The sequence below is a fragment of the Dreissena polymorpha genome, chromosome 1, assembly GCF_020536995.1.
Source record: "Dreissena polymorpha isolate Duluth1 chromosome 1, UMN_Dpol_1.0, whole genome shotgun sequence".
Lineage (NCBI taxonomy): Eukaryota > Metazoa > Mollusca > Bivalvia > Myida > Dreissenidae > Dreissena > Dreissena polymorpha.
The window spans coordinates 101,502,685-101,526,279 of NC_068355.1; the positions used below are offsets into that span (position 1 = coordinate 101,502,685).

Genomic DNA, 23,595 nt, shown 5'->3' on the forward strand with positions numbered 1-23,595 from the left:
GCATATTACCGACAAGAAAATATTTTTTAACAGCAAGTAAGTTTTCGATATATTTGTGAAAATGTTGTTTAAGATTTTCGAATCTTCTCATAATCGTTTAAACATGCACTTTCGTATCAACATAATATGTCATTATTATGCTAGTGCAGTTTGTTCTGTTCTGTTCTGTTAAAATTACTGTCGAGTTCTAAATGATAATTTAGGGCTTGATATTAGAATTGATATTATATTGAAATATATATTGATATCGTTTCAGTCTTGAACTGTTAATGAACATGGAGTATGGAGTGGAAATAAACTTTTCAAAAAGACCTATAAATTATTATATTTTATTATACGTCTTTGCTTTTCCGCAATATTGAACACTACCACAAGAACATGTATATATATCATTCTTGCATATAGTTCCTTTCATTGCAAAATATTAGGCCACACTTTTATTTTGGAATTCATGTCATATTTATCTTTTGTACAACCTCGGTCAATTGTGTGTATTGAGAATATTCGAAGACATATATTGTGTAAATTGATTCAAAATGTATAACTCAGAGAAGAAAAACTTATGAAATTATAAGATCTAATGTTTGGTTATATTTTAACCTCAAGGACTACCTGTTGTACACATGTCTATAACTTTACTGAACTGAACTGATTGATACGAACGATATACAAATCAGGGTTGTTACAATGTATGTTACCATTATTAAGAAAGTCATCTGGCATTTATTTTATTGTTAAGACTGTTTCACTGTTATATTAATTCATTTTATTCAGAACAAAAGGGCAATTTTACTCCGATGTTTCTGAAGAGAGCAAAGTATAGGATACAGGTGGAAAACCTGTGCTGCGCCAGTAGTTACAGAACATAACGCAACTTTTTGTTTTTTAATTTTGTATTTTAAAGATGACAATTATTAATATTCTAACTTAGTTCGTTTATTTATAGCAAATTTGCATCACTTAGATAGATTTAGTAATTGGAAACACAGGGCGCATATATCTATTTCCACATAGTCATATCAACAAAGCGAATGATGTTGTTTTGGGTTGCTGCGTCTTGTTGTATTAAATAAAGCAATGTGTAATCGATTAAATCAAACTTTACTCAAAGCATACATTTGTAATAAAATCGCCTTAATTTTGTGAAAACTTTTACAAATCGCAGGTCGGCCTGCATGTGTCGTTTAGTGTATAACATTTGGGGCAAAAACGTTGCATGTAAACGAAATTCTACGAACATGTAATGACTTCAGTGTTTGAATTATAATTTAAATTATAACAGAACATGTAACGTGAATACAACACCCTTAACAGGCATTTTGGCATTCACTGCTTTAAACAATTGTTTCCCGACATACTTTCATCATGGAACATTGATTTCTTTACTGTCTGCCCAATATGAAATTGTATACTTGAGGCATTGTAGCGTAATTTTTGGTGTGGTTTTCTTTGTTAAAGGGATACTGTCAGTATTGCTGAAGAGTTGCGGCGTTTACAAACACGCAATGTCTGCATGACATGTATGATACGAGTTATTTAAATTACTTGTTATTAAAACAATTACAGTGAACCTATTTAAACAATAAATATTTTGATGAACTTTTTCAGTTGGCAACAGTATGTTAAAGGGGCCTTTTCACAGATTTTGGCATTTTTTAACTTATTCATTAAATGCTTTATATTGATAAATGTAAACATTGGATCGTAAAAGCTGCAGTAAAAAATCAAGAATAAAATTAAAAAAAGGAAAAGATCATTGCCCGAAGCAGGTTTCGAACTAGTGACCCCTGGAGTCCTGCCAGAGTCCTGAAGTAAAAACGCTCTAGCCTACTGAGCTATTTCGCCGAATACACACCCTTGACGTATTTTATACGTTATATAAGCAATCTTCGTAGTTGCACAAAATTTAACGACAAAAACAGAACTCTCCAAATTATTCAATCGTTTCGCGTTGCAACGCTTTATAATTTTTAGGTTTTAAAATCGTTAAAAGATGCATATAATGGCTATATTAGAGCATGGTAAACGTTCAGTATTACTGTTTCCTCACAAATATCATAACTAAAACGAAAATTTGCGAATCTGAAACAACTTTTTTCAATTTTGTCAATTTACCAAAGCGTGAAAAGATCCCTTTAAGGTCAGGTTACAGGACTAGACAATAAAATAAGATAGACCCGGTAATATCAGGTCAGTTCAGGTGAGGAAAAACACAATGAAGGAGTAGGGTCGGGTCCGATATTCAGTAAAGTGTCAACTGACAACTTAAATCATATACAAACTTAAAGGTCTAGTAGTTGGGACGTTTACTTACGGAGCTGAAGGTCGTTGGTTCGATCTACAGATGGCGAACATTCTGACCAGGTGTCTCATACGTAGAGACTGGCTTAATCGAGCTGATCGACACCTTGATAACAAACGCTTTAATTTACTTAACTTCACAGAAGTGTGCCCCTTTAAGAAGAAGACGCCTTTAGTTTAACGTATTTTGCCGTTAGTCTTTTTTTAGCTATAGTACACAATTTGTGATTAATTGCATTATCTGGATTAATTTTGTTATATTTCAAAAAGATAATGAGGATCTGAAAGTGTATGAACGTTACGGTGACTGTCAATACAAATACTTGCACTGTGAGTATAGTATTTCGATATTTTGCTTGAAATGTTTATTTTATAATGTTATATAAAGTAATATGTTGTTTGTTTGTTTTTTCGTCTTCAAATCATGTCTTTAAAAATATTGTATCAATCACACAGCCACTTGCATACTTTAAACACTCCACATTGAAACTAAGTTATATTTATTTATTTATTTATATTTGTTTTCAATACCAGTCCATTTAAATACGCAAAAATTGATAACTATGTTTACAATACTTTTCGAAAGTTTCGCCTTTAAGGACGCTGCATTCAGTTGGTCGCAACGAACTATTTTTATCGGAAATAGCAGAGCAGTAAACGCGACTCGTTACATCTTCGAAAACCGATTCAAAGAACAAAGTCAAAGATAACAGTGTTTCTGGAATTTGATTTAATTATTCGGTGAGTATTGTTCTTATATTTGTGTTCATATATTCATAAAAAGTTATAAAACATATCCACTTATATGTTGTTTTTTTTTCCAAAACTGGTCATTCTACTTGACGTATGCATACGGGATTAACGTACATGTTGGATTTTTATTCGGACAATTAGAAATGCAATATAAAGTGTTTTAAGATAAAACCTTTTACAATGAAATACATTCCATTTTGGTATTCACACACTTTAATATTGCAGCCAGTGAAAAGAGTAAAGAGTATGTTTCCCTATTTAGTTTGATGTAATGATGACAGCAGTTGTAAAGGAACCATTTACGAAAGCATGTCGATAAAGAATTTTGTCCCCGTTTGAATAATACAGTTTTTTGGAATGGTTTATACACAAACATATGATAACAACTACAGTAATGACGTTTCCACAATTTCTTGACTACGGAAGCTCTATTTGTTATTGCAAATTTTATTATGTAACAGTTAAATGATACAAGATGACGAAGCCCACCGTGAAATCTTTCCTGTATTCATCCGCCTATCAACCACGTTGTTTGCATAGCCAAGATTTGTAGCTTTCAGAAGTCGCTCTATCAAGTCAATAGTAATAGGAATGTTGATTAAGTAACTGATAATATTGGGTGCATTGGTCAGGATCGGCTGACGTATATTTATTGCTAAAATACAAGACCGACAGAAAATTGCTTTAGTTTTGTTTTGCTAACTGCACACAAATGCATTTTGATGAAATACATTCACCATGAGGTCCCAGTAATCGTTTATGTGTAAGGTTATAAATGTGTGTTTACCCGAACAGAACTAAAATGTTATTATGTTATATCGGACGCTCTAAGCACAGGTGGTTAGCGTGTGACTATGATATTCATTAACATTTCTGAAAAGAAATCACTATCAAATATATATATTTGTTCGTTATAATATGATTATTTATCATTCAAAATGATGTTTTCACTAATTAATATCATAACCACACGCTAACCACCTGTGGCTCTAAGTGTTGGAAATTATATATATTTTTTAGTTTTAAACTTTATCTGAAAGGAGCATCCATCCATCCATCGATCCATCCATCCATCGATCCATCCATCCATCCAGACAGACAGACAGACAGACAGACAGACAGACAGACAGACAGACAGACAGACAGACAGACAGACAGACAGACAGACAGACAGACAGACAGACAGACAGACAGACGCACGCACGCACGCACGCACGCACGCACGCACGCACGCACGCACGCACGCACGCACGCACGCACGCACACACACACACACACACACACACACACACACACACACACACACACACACAGACAGACAGACAGACAGACAGACAGACAGACAGACAGACAGACAGACACACTGACAGACAGACACACAGACAGTCACAAAGACACACAGACAGACATACCGACATACTGACATACAGGCAGGCAGGCAGACAGACAGACAGATATACAGACCGAATGACAGACAGACAAATTAAGCTCTGTCGAAACTTTTTTTCAAAACTGTGTTAATGATACGCATGCGGTGAGACGGTTGTCCATTTTTTATAAGTTAGTGATTCTTTTCCAAGGATATATTGATCATTATTACAACTTACTCCACTTACGAACGATGGGTAGTTTTTCAAAACTTCTCGAAACCCTGTTATAAGAAGGTTCTCATGTTTAAATATTGGAAAATATTGGAAAAGAAATTATTATATCACAAGAAATAACATATGGATCTATGGTTACAGGTGAAAAATACACGTATTGGAAAGAAATAATGGAACAACGGCTCAAGTAGTTTTTCTCAGTTACAATGTTACTATAGAAACGCCAATATATTTTGTATCGGAATCAGGGTCAGTTCGACCTTTGAAGGTGTCGTTTATCATAGGTCAGATTATTGCACACTGCCGCTTTTTTTCCACCAGAAAATTGACCGCGAAGGGGTGCGAAGAGATAATTAATTCAATATTCCCTACTCCGGTATAGTATTTAGTTTTGTGACCTGTAAATTTAACAAGCCCTTGCAAACACTGTGTACACTGTTCTATTAATAAAACATTCGACAATCTATGCAGATGGATGTACGGAAAGGATACATATGTTGTAATATACAAATGAAAATGTTACATGGCTATAAGGAGTTTTACTATATTGGGTAATGGTCATTTATTATTATTGTAACCATGTCACTTTATATGGAAACGTGAAGAATGTGAAAGCTCATGTTTGTTATGTTTTCTATAAACATTAAGTAACATATGGTATTACTTTAAAGGTCTTTGAACATTATGTTGCTTCAATGTGCTAATATCTTTTTTTCTCATAGCCATTTCGTAAATACATTAACATATTTGATTTAGCCGATGTCTGGGGAAAACCGGGCTTAAAGGGGCCTTTTCACGTTTTGGTAAATTGACAAAATTTTAAAAAGTTGTTTTTGATTCGCAAATTTTCCTTTTAGTTATGATATTTGTGAGGAAATAGTAATACTGAACATTTAGGCATCATGATCTTTTTTTTAAAAATCCGTATTTTTTCAGTTAAGTGCATCCGCGCGTTTGAACGCTTAGAAAAATGTCTGATCAGTGTGGGAACTTCAAATTATAAACGCGCGGTTGCACTTTACTGAAAAAAATACGTATTTGTTTAAAAAGATCATGATACCTATAGATAACTATCACGATTGAGCGGGCTCTCCTCTTTAACCCATTAAACATGGCGAAATATTTAAAAAGAGATCCATAAAAATGTTAACTGGGTCGCGATTATTCTCCCAACATAGATCCGAAAAAGTCACGTGGTATAGGCACCGTGACATAGCAAATCGAGTGTTCTACAAATATTGCTCTATTACTAGATCTATACCGACCGATATGAATCAATCTTTGATGAGTATCATCAAAATCAGATTAGACTCATTAAGATCATGAATAATTCATAATTTTACTTCAACGGGCGTTCGTATACAGGTCCCACGATGTTTCTTAAATTATCGATTGAACATTTAATCATATCGAATATTGATATGCAAATTACACAAAAATCGGCTGGAAGCAAAAAAATGAAACTACAAACAATTTCCATCAGCGCATGTGCTTTTTATCAACGGATTGTAGAAATATTGTAGAGTGCATTTAACATACATGGATTTAATAATTAGTTGATAACGCTTACGTGAATTTGTTGTTCTGTATACTTACGTTGTTATGAATGTAGTTCATGCAGGACTATTAAAGATGGACTATTTGTCTCAGACCAAAGTAAGATCGGCAGTAAATACTTAACATGCACATGTTTTACATGTTGTACACAACCTATATGATACCCAAAGTGTCATAAACGAATAATTATATAAAAAACTTAAATAATTATGTAAAATGAGAAGTGACTGTCATAAACGGCCCTTGTTTGTCCATCTAGCGACTTAGGTATTTTTATTACAAGTATTATTAAAAGGGATGTAAGTGTCTTATTAATTATATAAATTCCACCCAGTGTTAATTTGTTATTTAAAGAAAAACACTAGGTCGACCAATCGCATCAAAACGTTTTCTGAAATCTGTTTTTTATAGACGTCAAAACGTTCGGATCCAATATGATATTGAATAGATTTGAAATAGATAACAGCATCGCGCGTTTTAAACTACATGTATGCTCATTTCAAAACTTACTATAAAAAGTAAATAAATTAGCATTGACTGTATACGCAACATTATTTTAAAGAACAGGGCATACAAATCGTAGGGCATGTATATTGCAGGGTATACATATTGCATGACATGCACATTGCAGGGCATACACATTGCATGGACATGCACATTACATGGCATACAAATTGCAGGGTATACACATTGCAGAACATGCACATTGCAGATTATACAAATTACAGGGCATACACATTGCAAGGACATGCACATTGCAGGGTATACACATTGCATGACATGCACATTGCAGGGCATACACATTGCATGGACATGCACATTGCAGGGTATACACATTGCATGACATGCACTTTGCAGGGCATACACATTGCAGGACATGCACATTGCAGGGCATACACATTGCATGACATGCACTTTGCAGGGTATACACATTGCATGACATGCACATTGCAGGGTATACACATTGCATGACATGCACTTTGCAGGGCATACACATTGCAGGACATGCACATTGCAAGGTATACACATTGCAGGACATGCACATTGCAGACTATACAAATTGCTTGGTATACACATTGCATGATATGCACATTGCAGGGCATACACAATGCAGGACATACACATTGCAGGACATGCACATTGTAGGACATACACACTGTAGGATATACGCATTGCATGACATGTCCACTGCAGGACATGCACTTTGCAGTGTATATTCATTGCAGGGCATGCACATTACAGGACATACACATTGCAGGGTATACACATTGCAGGGCATACACAATGCAGGACATGCACATTGCAGGGCATTCACATTGCAGGACATGCACATTGTATGGCATACATAGTGCAGGGCATAAACAATGCAAACATACACATTTCATGACATACACATTTAAGGGCATACTTATTGCATGACAAACACATTGCATGGTATACACATTGCAGAACATTCACATTGCAGATTATACAAATTGCTTGGTATACACATTGCAGGATATGCACATTGCAGGACATGCACATAGTAGGACATTCACACTGTAGGATATACGCATTGCATGACATTTCCACTGCAGGACATGCACTTTGCAAGGTATACTCATTGCAGGGCATGCACATTGCAGGACATACACATTGCAGGGTATACACATTGCAGGGCATACACAATGCAGGACATGCACATTGCAGGACATTCACATTGCAGGGCATGCACATTGTATGGCATACATATTGCAGGGCATAAACAATGCAAACATACACATTTCATGACATACACATTTAAGGGCATACTTATTGCATGACAAACACATTGCATGGTATACACATTGCAGAGCATTCACTTTGCATGGCAAAATCATAGAGGGGCATACAAATTGCAGGGCACATACATTTTAGGGCATACACATTGTAGGTCGTACAAATTTTGGGTCGTACACATTGCAGGGAATACACATTGTAGAGCATACACATTGCGGGGCATACACATTGTAGTGCATACACATTGTGGGGTATACACATTGTAGTGCATACACATTGCGGGGCATACACATTGTAGTGCATACACATTGCGGGGCATACACATTGTAGTGCATACACATTGTGGGGTATACACATTGTAGGGCATACACATTGTAGTGCATACACATTGTAGTGCATACACATTGTGGGGTATACACATTGTAGGGCATACACATTGTAGTGCATACACATTGTAGTGCATACACATTGTGGGGTATACACATTTCGGGACATACACATTGCATGGCATACACATTGTAGGATAAACACATTGTAGGGCATACATAATGTTGGACATACACTGAGGCCCTGCACATTGTAAGGCATAGACATTGCAGGGCATACAAATGGCATACATATTGTGGGGTATACACTAGTTCCTCTTGAATGCTCTGAGCTTTTATGAGTACATACGTACAGCTCCCAACGACCAGGAGGATCAATAGCTGGGAGTTGGATTATTGCAACTAGGGTATACACATTTCGGGACACACACATTGCATGGCAAACACATTGTAGGACATACACATTGTAGGGCATACATATGGCAGGGCATACAAATTAAAGAACATATAAATGGAACTGTATACACTTTGCGGGGGATATTCAATGCGAGGCATGTACATTGAAGGGGATGTACGTTGCAGGTCATACACTTTGCAGGAAATATACATTGCAGGATTAACACATTGCGGGGCATATAAATTTCGGGGAATCTACATTGCAAAGTATACAACTTGCGGGGAATATATGGTTTATTCAATATATACAATAGACAAACCGTCCATGAGTATGCATGATCAAAACATAGTAACATATATGAGGCATGACATGTGATCAGTATTGAATTCCATAAGTTGTTAAATAAAGTATCAATACATGAAAAGGTCTAGATCTAGGTCTAGGAATATACAATGCAGATCATACACATGGTAGGGCATACCCCCTGTAGGGCATGCACATTTAGTGGCATACATATTTTTGCGCATTCGCATTGAAGGTCATACAAATTGTAGGAAATACAAATTGCAGGGCATATATATTGCACGGCATACACGGGCCATACATATGGTAGGGCAAACAAATTGTGAGGCATACACATTGAAGGGCATATATATTGCAGAGCTTACACATTGCAGGTCATATACACTGCAGGGCATACACATTTTAGGACAAACATATTGTAGGGGATACATATTGCAATGTATTTACATTGCAGGGTATACATTTTGTAGGGTATATACATAACAAGGCATATACACATACCAGGGCATACATATGTAAGCAATTTACATTTTAGGTTATACACATTGTAAGGCATGCCTAATTGTAGGGCATACACATTTTAGGAATACCCATTTTGGGGCATACCTATTGCATGAAATACACATTGCAGGGCATACACATTGTAGGGCGTTCACTTAGCAGGATGTACCCATTGTAGGGCATACACATTGAAGGGCATACACATTGTTGAGCAAATACATTGTTGGGCATACTCATTTTAGAGTGTACACATTGAAGGGCATTCATGTTGTAGGGCATACACATTGCAGGGCATACGCATTGCAGCGTGTACACATTTCAGGCATACACATTGCAGGATATATATATATATATATATATATAATAAAAGTAAAAAATGTGCAGCGTGCTTATATAACTATATATATATATATATATATATATATATATATATATATATATATATATATATATATATATATATATATATATATATATATATATATATATATATATATATATATATATTTAAGGGCATACACAAAGCAGGGCAAACACATTTTAGGGCATTCACATAGCAGAGCATACGCATTGCCGGATGTACGCATTGCTGGGTATACCCTTTGAAGGGCATACCCATTGTATGGCATACACATTAGAGGGCAAACACATTGTGGGGAATACATATTGTTGTGAATACGCATGGTAGGACATACGCCTGGTAGGACAAACGAATTGCAGGGTGTACACATTGCAGGGCATACCCATTGAAGGACATACCCACTGTAGGGCATACTCATTTTAGGACATTTACATTATAAGACAAATACATTACACAACATGTACATTGCAGGGCATATGCACACTAGGGCATACACTTAAAGGGAGCATATACAATGCAGGGCATAACCATTGTAGGGCATACACATTGCATGGCATACACATTTCTTGGTGTACACATTTCACAGTATATCCATTGTAGGACATACACATTGTAGAACACACGAACTGCAGAGCATACTCATTTGAGGGCATACACATTGCGGGGCATATTACTTGTCTTTAATTCTAATTGACGGGCAAACACATTGTAGGTCATACCGATTTTAGGGCAATAACAGTGTAGGGCATACCCATTGTAGGGCATATCAATTGAAGGGCATACACATTGCAGGACATACACATTTTAGTACACACGGTGCGGGGCATATACATTGAAGGGCATACAAATATGGGGGCATATACATTGCAGGGCACACACAGTGCGGGGTACACAAGGTGTGGGGTACACACGGTGCGGGGCATATACATTGTAGGTCATACACATATCAAGGCATACACATTGCAGGGCACACACATTGCGGGATGCACACGGTGTGCGGGGTACACACGGTGTGCTGGGTACACATGGTGCGTGGCATATACAGTGTAGGGCATACACATATCAGGGCATACACATTGCAGGACATTCAAATTGCGGGCACACACATTGTAGGGTTGACACACAACGGGGCATACATTGTAGTCAATGCATATTGCAGGTCATTCACATTGTAGGGCATATAGATTGCAGGGCATATACATTGTAGGGCATATAGATTGCAAGGCATAAACATTGTAGGGCATATAGATTGCAGGGCATATACATTGTATGGCATATAGATTGCAGGGCATATACATTGTATGGCATATATATTGCAGGGCATATACATTGTATGGCATATAGATTGCAGGGCATATACATTGTATGGCATATAGATTGCAGGGCATATACATTGTATGGCATATAGATTGCAGGGCATATACATTGTATGGCATATAGATTGCAGGGCATATACATTGTATGGCATATAGATTGCAGGGCATATACATTGTAGGGCATATAGATTGCAGGACATATACATTGTATGGCATATAGATTGCAGGGCATAAGCATTGTAGGGCATATAGATTGCAGGGCATATACATTGTATGGCATATAGATTGCAGGGCATATACATTGTAGGGCATATAGATTGCAGGGCATATACATTGTAGGGCATATAGATTGCAGGGCATAAACATTGTAGGGCATATAGATTGCAGGGCATATACATTGTAGGGCATATAGATTGCAGGGCATATACATTGTATGGCATATATATTGCAGGGCATATACATTGTAGGGCATATAGATTGCAGGGCATATACATTGTATGGCATATAGATTGCAGGGCATATACATTGTAGGGCATATAGATTGCAGGGCATATACATTGTAGGGCATATAGATTGCAGGGCATATACATTGTAGGGCATATAGATTGCAGGTCATACACATTGTATGGCATATAGATTGCAGGGCATATACATTGTAGGGCATATAGATTGCAGGGCATAAACATTGTAGGGCATATAGATTGCAGGGCATAAACATTGTAGGGCATATAGATTGCAGGGCATATACATTGTATGGCATATAGATTGCAGGGCATATACATTGTATGGCATATAGATTGCAGGGCATAAACATTGTAGGGCATATAGATTGCAGGGCATATACATTGTATGGCATATAGATTGCAGGGCATATACATTGTATGACATATAGATTGCAGGGCATATACATTGTAGGGCATATAGATTGCAGGGCATATAGATTGCAGGGCATATACATTGTAGGGCATATACATTGTAGGGCATATAGATTGCAGGGCATATACATCGTTGGGCGTGGACATTTTGAGCCATATATATCTCAGGCGCACGCATTGCATGGCACACGCATTGCAGGGCATACACATTGCATGGCACACGCATTGCAGGGCATACACATTGCATGGCACACGCGTCGCAAGGCGTACAAATAGGTTGTAGGGCATACACGATGGTTGTGCCAAATACGTTTTTATCTCCTTCCAGTGTTTTTAAGTACGGGTATTTGACACACACTCGTTTTCGTTAATGGCAAACGCCGATGATCACAGTTCTAATGGTAATTAACGTTTGCTACAGACCGCATTTTCAAAACCACCAAAGCCTCTGAATGACTCTGAAGTTGTTTCATTACGGACAACTTAGGTCCAGAATCGACATTTGAATCGTAGCATAGTTTTACAGTGCATTGCCGCCTTGATGAACGATCAACTACGTGCATCAATCTTCGCAATATTTATTATTGGTACTAAAATCATAATAAATACTCATTTATCTTTTACGACAGGTTTTGTTTCCTGTAAAGTACCTCTAAGTGCGATACAAGGCCAATATTTGTTTGTTTATACTATGATAGAAATTTACCCATAGATGAGTGTTGTGACTGTGTGGCAGTCGTACAATACACTCGACGTTGGTTTATCTCACTATCTATATGGCACAGAACATTGGACAGATACAAGTTTAGTTTGTTAAAAAGTGTTTTATATTCCGAAACAAATGCATCATTTTTGAATAGGTAACAGCGTGAAATGGAATGTCTTTACGAGTATTTTTTATCTATAATATTCCTGAAAAGTTTGACACAACGCTATTTTGTATCGATCATTAATTGTATCTGACAAAAACCTGGTCTGTGGGATGGACATCAAATATACACAAGAAATTATGTGACTTAATACCGGATTATGATACTACCGCTTTCACTCTTGTACATTATATTGAATAAGCTGTAATTACCGATCTGCAGGTAGATATTCTCAGAACCGTTAACGTGCTCATTATATTGATGAGACAATTGCCAAAGCACGGAATATATGTAAAAGAAGGCAAAATGACAATAACTGTAAGAGGACTGAGCAGTAGAGAAATAGTTGGTTAATGAATATTATTGAAGAGTGCACTGAGAGAGGGTTAATGCATCAACGAATGCATTAACGACGATGTGTTTCAGGTAACGTCCAGGGGCGGCGAGTTTAGCTACGGCGGGAAAACAAAGGTCAAGGTCTGAGGGCGTCAGTCTATTTATAGTTGCGATGTCGACAGAGGCTTTACTATGACGAGCGCTGCGAACGGATTGCCTGGGTTTGAGGGTAACGTTTGATATTGTTACAATTTAACGTTTGTATTTAAAAGCTCAATTGTTGTGTTAGACAATATATTTTGATAATAACATATATGTTGATAAGTACGTACATAAATTTCGAGCATGCTGTGATGGTGGTTCGCACGCATAACTTGTCCATTTTACAATAATTTTAGGTACGATGTCGTGCGAATAAATTCACAAGACCGTAGTTCAATCTCTAAATATAAGGCCAGATTTGTTTTGTTTCAAACTCATTTCCTATAACTATTTATTGACAATCGTATCTTGGAAATTAGAGTCTTGTTTTAATTTAAATTATTGCCACAGTTTCAGAATATTGCGCTTGGGAAATATTAATTTCCCACCGAGTGACCTAATCCATGGTCATTAAGGTGTCATCTAGCCCGTCGATATTTCATAAAATCCGACCCGCAGGGCTGTTCTCAGCAAGCCGATATCAATTTATTTCATCTTGCTGTCAATTGATAGCCTATGTTGCATGGTTAACGAATGCCGTTAAACTCAATGATAATTAATCGCTTGTGGGAGCTTGCTACTGTTATTAGCTTTTATAAGCTCTTAACAACATTTTCAGAATTAATTTTATGGATTTTATAAATCGAATTTCTAATATTTGTTACTTTTTTCGATAATGATCACCATCGCCATTCTCATGTTACATCACATAGCAGGTATCAACCACCTCCCCAAGTGAGATACTAAATAAAGAGTTACATTTGTTCAATAAAAATAACATTCGATTGTTTTTTTCTTTTATTAGGCTTACGTATAAATATTTAAATACTGCACTATGTAAGTCGCAGTTAATAGTGGTAATAAAAGTAATGTGATAAAATTATTTAAAGTTAAGTTAAATGTGTCATCATCGATATCTTTTTTTCTATAGTCATCATCTTGATTATTTATTTATTATCTTCCTTCAACTATGATACATTTCGGTTGAATATTGTTAAGACAAGATTGTCAATTAAAATGGGTCTACATTTCTAAAGCACAGGTGTTATTAATGTTGAAAATTAGATTGTCATTTACATGTAAATATTATAGCTGTACTGCGCGAGCACAAGCGGTTGGCTTCAAAACTAACGTCAGATGAGATCAGAGCCATCTCGGAATACATCGAGGAGAGACTGCGGCAGGAGCAGGCCGATATCAACTTCCGGTTATACGCGTTACGCAACGATTATGACATCACAGTGCGCAGGAGCTCGGAAACGATAACCGATCTGTACCAGGAACTCAACGAAAAGAAAGAAATTATCAAGCACTATCAGAGCTCAGATAAGAACATCATAGCTGCACATAAACAAAAAGAAGAGCGTTGGGAAAGAAAACAAGACTTGCTGTTGAATGAGATACAGAAGACCGAAGGAGAAGCCGCTAAAGCAAAGTCTAGACTCGAAACGCTTGAAAGCGAACTGGAGAAAACGACTAAAGCGGTGAGCGAGTTAGAGACTAAGCTAGAAATAGCGAACAAAGCGGTAGCAAAGGTAGAAGAAGCAGAGCTGGTGATACAGGAGCGAGATGAGGGAAAGGTGGAGATATTGAAGCTTAAAATGGAGGTAGACAAGCGGGACCGGGCTGTATCGAGCAACGAGAAGATGATAGCAGTGTTAAAGGCGGACCTGGAACAGCTGGGAAAGGACAAGAAGTACACGGACATGAGGACCACCAATATACAGGATGAGCTCCGGAAACAGGTTGCAGAGGTACATAATGATGAATTAACAAGTTTAAGCGTCATTCGGTTGTATCTTCTTTACATTTTACATTAACTTCGAAAGATTCCATGTATCACTTGTATGTAACTATATGATTTAAAGTTACCAATAAAGTTCAATCAATGTTCCCACATTAGATATGATAGTGTGGGGCATAGAAGTCCACGTGGATATTAAACTGCCAAAACATTAATGTTCGCCAACAGCACTACATATTAAATTGAATATGCTTTCTAAGTTCTTTCTAATGATACTCGATTTGTCATGCATGAAGTTGGTATAATTCGTTAAAATGGCGTGGCATGTGAGCATTTTAACATGTCTATTTAGTGCGTGACAGAACAGCTGTTGTAAAATAATGTGAAAATTAATATAATTCCACCGTTTTCCGAAAATTGATCAACATGCAACGACCCATGGTCCCACGAAGATGCTTTAAATCGCAGCTTCTGGTTCCCAGGTGGCCGAGAAGTGCAAGCAGCTGACAGAGCTCCAGTTCCGGTTGCAAATGGAGGAGCGGCAGGTGACCACGATGCAGAAGCAGCTGAAGCAGGCGACCGAGGAGCTGAGAAATTACAAGCGTCTCTTGGAGGAAGAACGGTAAATGCGATCGTCTCATCTATTTGACTTGTATTATTAATAAATAGGTATTATAGTTTGTAAGTAACTGAAACTGGTACGATAAATTTAATTGGAATAGAATGGAACGATCCATCGTAAGAATTTACTTTATAGTTTGCACTTGCATAATGGGTAAAGTTAATTCGAAAGAAAAATACATACATTGTATTTATACATTTTTAGCACTTTATAAATACACCGGTGGAGCATGTTCACAGTAGATACTAGACGGCCAGTAAAACAATACGGATATGCTTAGGTCTACCGTCGGTCATCTGTCTTGTACGAATCTGATTGCAGCGCCAATCAAAAGCCAGAAACTTTATTATAATGACAATAACATGTTTTATCGATGGATCATCGGATAGCCATATATATGCTTTATGCTACATAACGCATTCGCACATCGCTAATTACCGGTACATAATCAGCATAGTAATTGCGCTTTCCCATCAAAAGCCGCATACGTGTAATACATGTGAGTTTGTTGCAAAGATTGTTACCTTTTTTCACACACACACAAAATAAATTATAATGACCTCACAGCGTGTATTGCATAGGATACATATAACCGAAGGATACTTATAACCGAAATATTCATTTTCCAGACCGCCTCTACACCCAAAGGACCCCATCGTAGTGACGCTGAAGAAGGATCTCGACATCATGGACATCCGTATCCGGTCCCTAGACATCGCAGTGCGCCTGCGCATGGACGAAATCAAGAAGCTAGAAGACCGCGTGGAGGACACGGAGGCAGAAGAGAAACTCGTGGAACAAATTAGGAAAGAAATTTACACTCACGGAGATACCTTCCTCGAACTCACTGTATCAGAGCTAGTGAAAAAGCTTGACTTTAAAAAGCGTCGTCTGCAGGACGAGTTGTCCTACGCACGGGACTGGGAACAACCGTCACGTGACGCCGATATGTTGCGATCGGAAATAACGGCGCTCATGAAACAGGCGGCTATATGCAAAGCGACGGAGCTGAGCAATCGAGCGGCGAAGCAGCTCCAGAAGATTGATCTCATCATGCGCGGGACGTCCGATTCATTCCGAATGCCCAAGATATACAAAGTGTCCGAACGCGGAAACAGCGATCAACGATCTCACAGATCTAAGCTTTCAAATGGACACAGGCATCCGCAATTTCCGCACAAACCGGCGTTCATAACGTCATCGACGCCGATAAATTCGTTTGACTCAGGCGGAGGATCAATGACGTCACGATCAACGCATAAACGTTTCAACGTTCAAACTAGCAACGTCGTGCGAGTCTCAAAATCCCGCGCAGGTCGACCGCCGGCTCTTGGGAACTACACTGACGATTCTAAGATTCAGTATATAGACACCGTGGAGCTGGACTTATCCCGACTGACTCCCGTTTCTAGCTCGAGGCGCGAGAGCCAGTCGGACCGGATGACTTTGAAATCGGTGTCGGACAGCACGGTACCCGCAATATTGGAATGAACTATCGTTTAGTGCTTCGATGCCGCCGAGGGGACCCTGCAGTGTACCAGCTAAAGAAAAGAACACATTTGATTGACAACAGAGGAGGTATTAACGTGCTGGTCAAGATTCGCCTTATTATACCCTTTATTACTGGTACTATTATTTTTCAAATGCAGCTCAATGTCCGGCCATATCAGCAAGAAAGTTGCTGGCGTTTATTTCATATTCATATTCGCTCATATCTCGACTTTACTCGCTTCTAAATTTCTTAGCGGGATAACCTTACTACAGCTCCACTAAAAAAATCGCAGAAAGCTTAGTCGAGTTATAAAGCGAAATTTAATACGAAATAAACGCTAATCACTATCGTACTCATATGGCTGGAAAAAGCGCTTCTTTTAAAAAAATTAAGAAAAGTAATATAGGATATAAAACGGTGGAAAATACCTGTCTCGGCATGGACGTCGTTATCTTGACTATTACGTGATAACTCCCTCTGTTGACAAGCGACCTTGCTGCTCATTTAAATAAATGTAATGTCGTGAAGATTTATAAATTGATCACGATATTATTTTTTCCGAAGAAATGCGTTCAGCACTAGTATTGTCCGTCCTTCTGTCTCTCCGCCCGTCCGTCCGTCCGCTAATTAGGACCACGACTATCTATTCAGTAACTATTTATTGAGGATATCGAGAGACCGTGTATGGTCCAAGAAACCTAACTCTTTCTGTATAATATCTTGATCTGTTTCAATTTGCTTTCTTTTATTGTGCATCGCATAACTACAAACAGCAATTTTCTTGTGCAAAGGGTATTGAAGGCATTCTAACGAAAACTTCATATTCATAAGGAGTTTTGAGACGAGGTGCAAAGTAAAATAACCACGAGTTGTTCTTTAATATGTGTCTTGTTTTGTGAAAATTTGGCAAAATGCATGTGCGTAAAGTGTCGTCCCAGATTAGCCTGTGCAGTCCGCACAGGCTTATCAGGGACGACACTTTCAGCTTTAATGGTATTTTTCGATTAAAGGAAGTCCTTTTTAACCGAAAATCTATTTTAAGCGGAAAGTTTCGTTCCTGATTAGCATCTGCGGGCTGCACAGGCTAATCTGGGACGACACTTTACGCACATGCATTATGTCCAGTTTTCTCAGAACACGACTCAATTATTTACAGAGTTATTGTGATGTGCAGTCTACAATTTCAATTTAAACTGTTTTAACATAGAACTTCATAAATTTACAAAGAACACGGCGGAGAAGTGCAGACTGAACGTACTACAACTCTCTTCAGTGATTTTATTTATTTCAATTGAATAATGTTCATGCGCACAGCACTACCGCATAATGCAATTTATTATGCAGATCATAACTCCTAGTCACAAACGGATTCGAATCAAACTTTATATACACATATTAGACTTTTGCAGGACGTATAGGGTACAATAACCGTTACTCACTATTCTTTGACGTGGGTGGCGCTATTGTCCGTCCATTTAGTTTTGTGTGCACAGCAAAACTATTTTCAATTATTAAAAAACGGGAATGTCTTTAATAACTCATTCATAGGCTTTGGAATAAAGAAAATACATCTACTTAGATTCACGCTAAAACACTCCCGACTTTGATTATGTGCATGTTGTCAATGGTGGTCGCAATAAAATTCCATTAATAAAGAAATATGTTACTAGTGGTTAATTTCAAGTTTGACTTTAAATGAAAACAATTATTGAATTTTTAAATTATTAAAAATTATATTCTGTATTAAAAGTCTTATGTCTGAGAGTTGTTTGACGAATACTTGCCCTGGTTGGTTATATCCGGATTTGAAAATCAAATTAACATATTCGGGTCACGAATATATTTTCGAGTTTCGTTCATTGGGTCCGTTCGGTGACATTTCTTGTTTAATTTTAGAACCGCTAATTAGGAAATTTCCGATGGATTAATGTATAATCTAAATGCTGATTACCCGAGGTTTCCAATCAACTCTCGCACAAGATTAGGCAATATCACCCGAACCAGTTTTATTGAAGGTCGGAAACATAATTGTTAAAACGTTATGGTTTCGTCTTTTTTATTGCTATATTATGTATTGTAAGTCGCACGTATACATGTGGTTGTTTATGTACAGTGGTTGCTCTATTCAAGAACAATTTTGCTCAATAAATGTTGTTGGTCTACCAACTAATATACATGTATGAGTATCTCGGTGTGCATGTGCCAGTGCCCTAGCCTACACACTACGGTGTCCAAACTACACACGGTGCATTATTGTAAAAAAAACACAACATTTATGTCAATATACCATATGATCAGACACACATAACGTTAATTCAGATAGATAATATATGTGTAAATAATGCCGCCTATGTTTGATGATGTATCATCATCATCAGCAGCAGCATCAGCATCATCATCGTCGTTGTCATCGTATAATTTAAAACAGTTTTATTGACGTAAATGTACAGTCGATCAAATGTAATTATGCTGACAAATGGCAATTCTGTTTCAAAATGACGTTGAAATTCTGCTGCATGTATGTACATGCTATTGTGCGGCAAGTAGTAAACACATATGAAAGTTTCATGTATTCATCGATTTACCTTTTTTTCAGCACATATACTATTAAATAATAAATTTATAAAAACATAAATGTAATAATATTTAAAGGGAAGAAAAATTACAATGTTTAATCATAGCGAATAGTTATGTCGTTCAAGGATTTTAATGAATTTCAACATAGCTGTATTAAGGAAGCCAAGCGACAAAGTTTCTCAAACGACCAAATAAGCTCAATACTTCGATAATTTTCAAGAAATATGATATGTATCACATCGAAGCACTTCAAAGCACCTAGATTTAAACGATACATTTCAACGTATTTTCCAGAAATTCAGAACACTGAAAACAATGCAAAATCAAATATTTATCTAATTGGCAAAAACAATATATTGAATAATTTGAAGGAAAACAAGTAAGATGCACTAACGTATATTTTAAATCAGGTGGGAATCAAATTTATCTCTACATACGACTACATATAACGACGGTCCTACACCAATATATATATATATATATATATATATATATATATATATATATATATATATATATATATATATATATATATATATATATATATATATATATATATATATATATATATATATATATATATATATCCAACGAATTGTGTTTTTTTTAGGCGCATGTTCAATGTTGACTAACAAGTCTAACTGAAGAACAGTTTACCTTACGGCATATTGGTTTATCGACACCGACAGAACATTAAGATGTCAGCTATTAGTTTGATTTTAACACATCTCATGCGATTTAGAACCGCCGTGTGTTCACATGAGTTCTACGTCACAATCAACGCCCACGGTGCCGTTAGTCAAGGCTAAATTAACAGCCGGCACGTTTTCAGCGTCTATTTCTGTTTCTTCGTTTACCTGACATTCACCAAAGTCGTTTTTCGGGGTTACTTCCTGAGAGTCACTCGGCGATATAAGTTCATTCGGTTCAGTAACGGGCTCCATGGTTTCTTTCATTGTTGGCATTTTCGTCTGCTGCATCATCCGGGAGAGTGCCGACGACCGTAGCGTAATGCTGTCGGAGAGTTCGTAGTTCAGGATCTTGTCCCTGAAGGAGCGCTCGTCGCCCTTCGTCCTGGCATACAGGCGCGGGTTCATGAACTTCAGGCTCATGTGTGGCCGCAGGGAGCCGTCGAAACCCTTTTTCCATTTTGCTGCATCAAAAAAGAATTGACTGTATTTTTTACAATAATGTTAGAATTCAATTAACTAAGCTTTTTGCATTAGACCTTTAATAAAAACCCGAATAGGATTATAATGTATGCTTACCTGCAAGATGAGAGACGATTTATAAAGAAAATCCAAAATATATGCTCTTTAAATGGAGTTGGAAGGATTTTGCAAGGATATTACTTACTGTATGGAAATGTTTCCACGTAGAGTTTCCTCAGCTCGAATGGTGTCATGGTGACAGGTTTTGACATCGCTTCCTCTGGCTCCTGAAACCACATGGGCTTGGTACAAATAGCGTGTTCACACACAATCAAATGAGCCTTGTTCTGACAAAAATGGGCTTAATGAATGTGCGTAAAGTGTCATCCCAGATTAGCCTGTGCAGTCCGCTAATCAGGGTCGACACTTTCCGCCTAAACTTGATTTTCGGTAAGGAGGGACTTCCTTGAAACTATATAAACCATAAAAGCGGAAAGTGTCGTTCTTGATTAGCCTGTGCGGACTGCACAGGCTTATCTGGGACGACACTTTACGCACATGCATTAAGCCCAGTTTTCTCAGAACGCGGCTAAATATAGTATCTGGCATGTAACAGGCGCTGGTGCAGGAGACCGAGCTTGAAGGGCGGGGATGTAGACAGAAAAATCGTTAACATAATTGTTAAACAAGTTATTCAGCTGAATTTAATCGACTGTCATTTCGAATCCGTTTCCGTGATATAACCAGTTCGTGGTGCCTTCTAATGGAGGCGAGGGGTATCCTGTGTACTCTACAACTGGGAGTATTTAACCTAGGACCACCCGATCGCTAAGTGGTCTCCATAGCAATTTAACATCTGCGAGCAAGATTAAAACCGAAATATTATGTAGCTGCTAGAAAACTGCTGATCGATGCAGCAACCTTAAGCTTACCTGTTTAAAATATGTTTTAACAATCCGTAATACTTATGCAAAAATAAAGCACAAAAACCACAAAAAAAAAGGACATGCACACGTTTCGGGCACAATGAGTTTAAAAAAAGCTTTAAACATTTGCATTCTTGACCAACGTCTTTTATTGATTATTTGAATAAAACTTATAAGTACATCTATGTATTCTGTTAATAATTTAACTAGTTGATAATACACAATTTAAATTGTAAACTGCATATCATTGCACATGAGTTTGTTTGTCCCAGTGAGGGTATTATATTAGTCTGATTTTATTTCTAGATATTACTCACGGGATCGAGGTGAATATGAGAAGCAGTTGTCGGCCTTGACTCAGTCTCGCTTTCAGATCGCGAGTAGAAGGTTTCCGTGTCCGAGTGCGGATGCACCTGCTTCTTCTTTTTCCGGTAGAGGCTGTAGCAGACGCCGACCAACACCGCTGTTAGAACAACAACAACGATACCGACGGCGATGCCGATGATAAGAAGCTCCACTGAAAGATTCACAATTGTATTGCAAGCATTGGCCATTCGCAATGCCTCTGTCAGTAAATACTAGCCAACAACGCAATACGAGTTACGCGAACGTAGCAGTTTGTATCGGCACACTGTGCAGGCAACTTCTTATTTTTGCCGATGCTGCTTCAGCGAAGCAGCTCGTTTTACTTAAAAGGGGCCCTTTCACAGATTTTGGCATGTTTTGAAGTTTGTAATGAAATGCTTTATATTCATAAATGTAAACATTAAATTTTAAAAGCTCCAGTAAAAAATCAAAAATAAAATATAAAAAGGAAAAAAAGTAGCCCGCAGCAGGGCTCGAACCAGTGACCCCCGGAATCCTGAAGTAAAAACGCATTAGCCAACTGAGCTATCCTGCCAAGCATACGTAATACGCGTATTTTATAAGTTATATAAGCAATCTTCGTAGTTTCACAAATTAAAACGACAACAACAGAACTCTCCAAATAATTCAATCCTTTCGCGTTGCAACGCTTTATAACTTTTAGGTTTTTTAATCGTCAAAAGATGCATATAATGGCTATATAAGACCATGGCAAATGTTCAATAATACTGTTTCCTCACAAAAATCATAACTAAACCGAAAATTTGCGAATCTGAATCAACTTTTTTTAATTTTGTCAATTTAGTAAATTTACCAAACCGTGAAAAGATGCCTTTAATATCATACCATGAACAAATTCTTCACAATGGCGACCTATGTAAAAGTCCGAGCTAGTCCAGTTGAGTTAGCTAACTTTTCTTATTCGGCATACCTCGCTGATTATCATTGATAAAAGTAAAGGCAGCTTCCTGTCCTCTTTCAAATTTATCGAAAGGTTCGGGACAGGAACCCGACACGACACTGCCAGGTGGCACTTTTAACGCAAGGACGCTGGGAAAACCCCAAATGTAGTTATTTTTAGATTTGATCGAGAATGTAGCCCGCCTTCCACCTTCGCTGAATGGGTCAAGTTCCCCATCGGGTACTCCTTTCCAGTGCCCCCCATTTTTTTCGTTCCCATTTTTTTACATACCCATTTTTTTTTCGAACCTAAATTTTTTTGTACCCATTTTTTTCGTAACCATTTTTTTTCGTACCCA

At 37.4% G+C, this 23,595-nt stretch overlaps 2 protein-coding genes across 3 annotated transcripts in view; one reads left to right on the forward strand and one right to left on the reverse strand.

The window, feature by feature from the left end:
• The first annotated feature begins 5,116 nt into the window (after positions 1-5,116).
• Positions 5,117-19,078, forward strand: LOC127842963 (protein Hook homolog 1-like). Of its 2 annotated transcripts, XM_052372775.1 has the most exons (5): positions 5,117-5,209; positions 13,348-13,486; positions 14,551-15,212; positions 15,685-15,824; positions 16,454-19,078. In XM_052372775.1, the coding sequence occupies exons 2-5, from the start codon at positions 13,450-13,452 to the stop codon at positions 17,313-17,315; spliced, it is 1,701 nt and encodes a 566-aa protein (XP_052228735.1). In that variant the 5' UTR covers positions 5,117-5,209; positions 13,348-13,449; the 3' UTR covers positions 17,316-19,078. The 2 variants fall into 2 exon arrangements, with proteins under 2 accessions (XP_052228735.1, XP_052228742.1); XM_052372782.1 differs by lacking the exon at positions 5,117-5,209 and having other exon boundaries at positions 12,900-13,486.
• Positions 19,079-20,490: 1,412 nt separating this feature from the next.
• Positions 20,491-23,595, reverse strand: part of LOC127866737 (uncharacterized) — a 9,446-nt gene continuing 6,341 nt past the window's right edge. Inside the window, exons 3-5 of the mRNA XM_052407501.1 lie at positions 22,288-22,487; positions 21,250-21,331; positions 20,491-21,046 (exon numbers count right to left, since the gene is read on the reverse strand). Of these exons, the coding sequence (XP_052263461.1) occupies positions 20,649-21,046; positions 21,250-21,331; positions 22,288-22,487 (680 nt within the window). The 3' untranslated portion in view covers positions 20,491-20,648. The remainder of the gene's footprint in view (positions 21,047-21,249; positions 21,332-22,287; positions 22,488-23,595) is intronic.

Coding starts and splice junctions, on each gene's coding strand:
- LOC127842963 (XM_052372775.1), top strand. CDS start 13,450: ATGACGAGCGCTGCGAACGGATTGCCTGGGTTTGAGG. Junction 13,487..14,550: donor CGGATTGCCTGGGTTTGAGG/GTAACGTTTGAT, acceptor TAAATATTATAG/CTGTACTGCGCGAGCACAAG. Junction 15,825..16,453: donor CGTCTCTTGGAGGAAGAACG/GTAAATGCGATC, acceptor TTCATTTTCCAG/ACCGCCTCTACACCCAAAGG.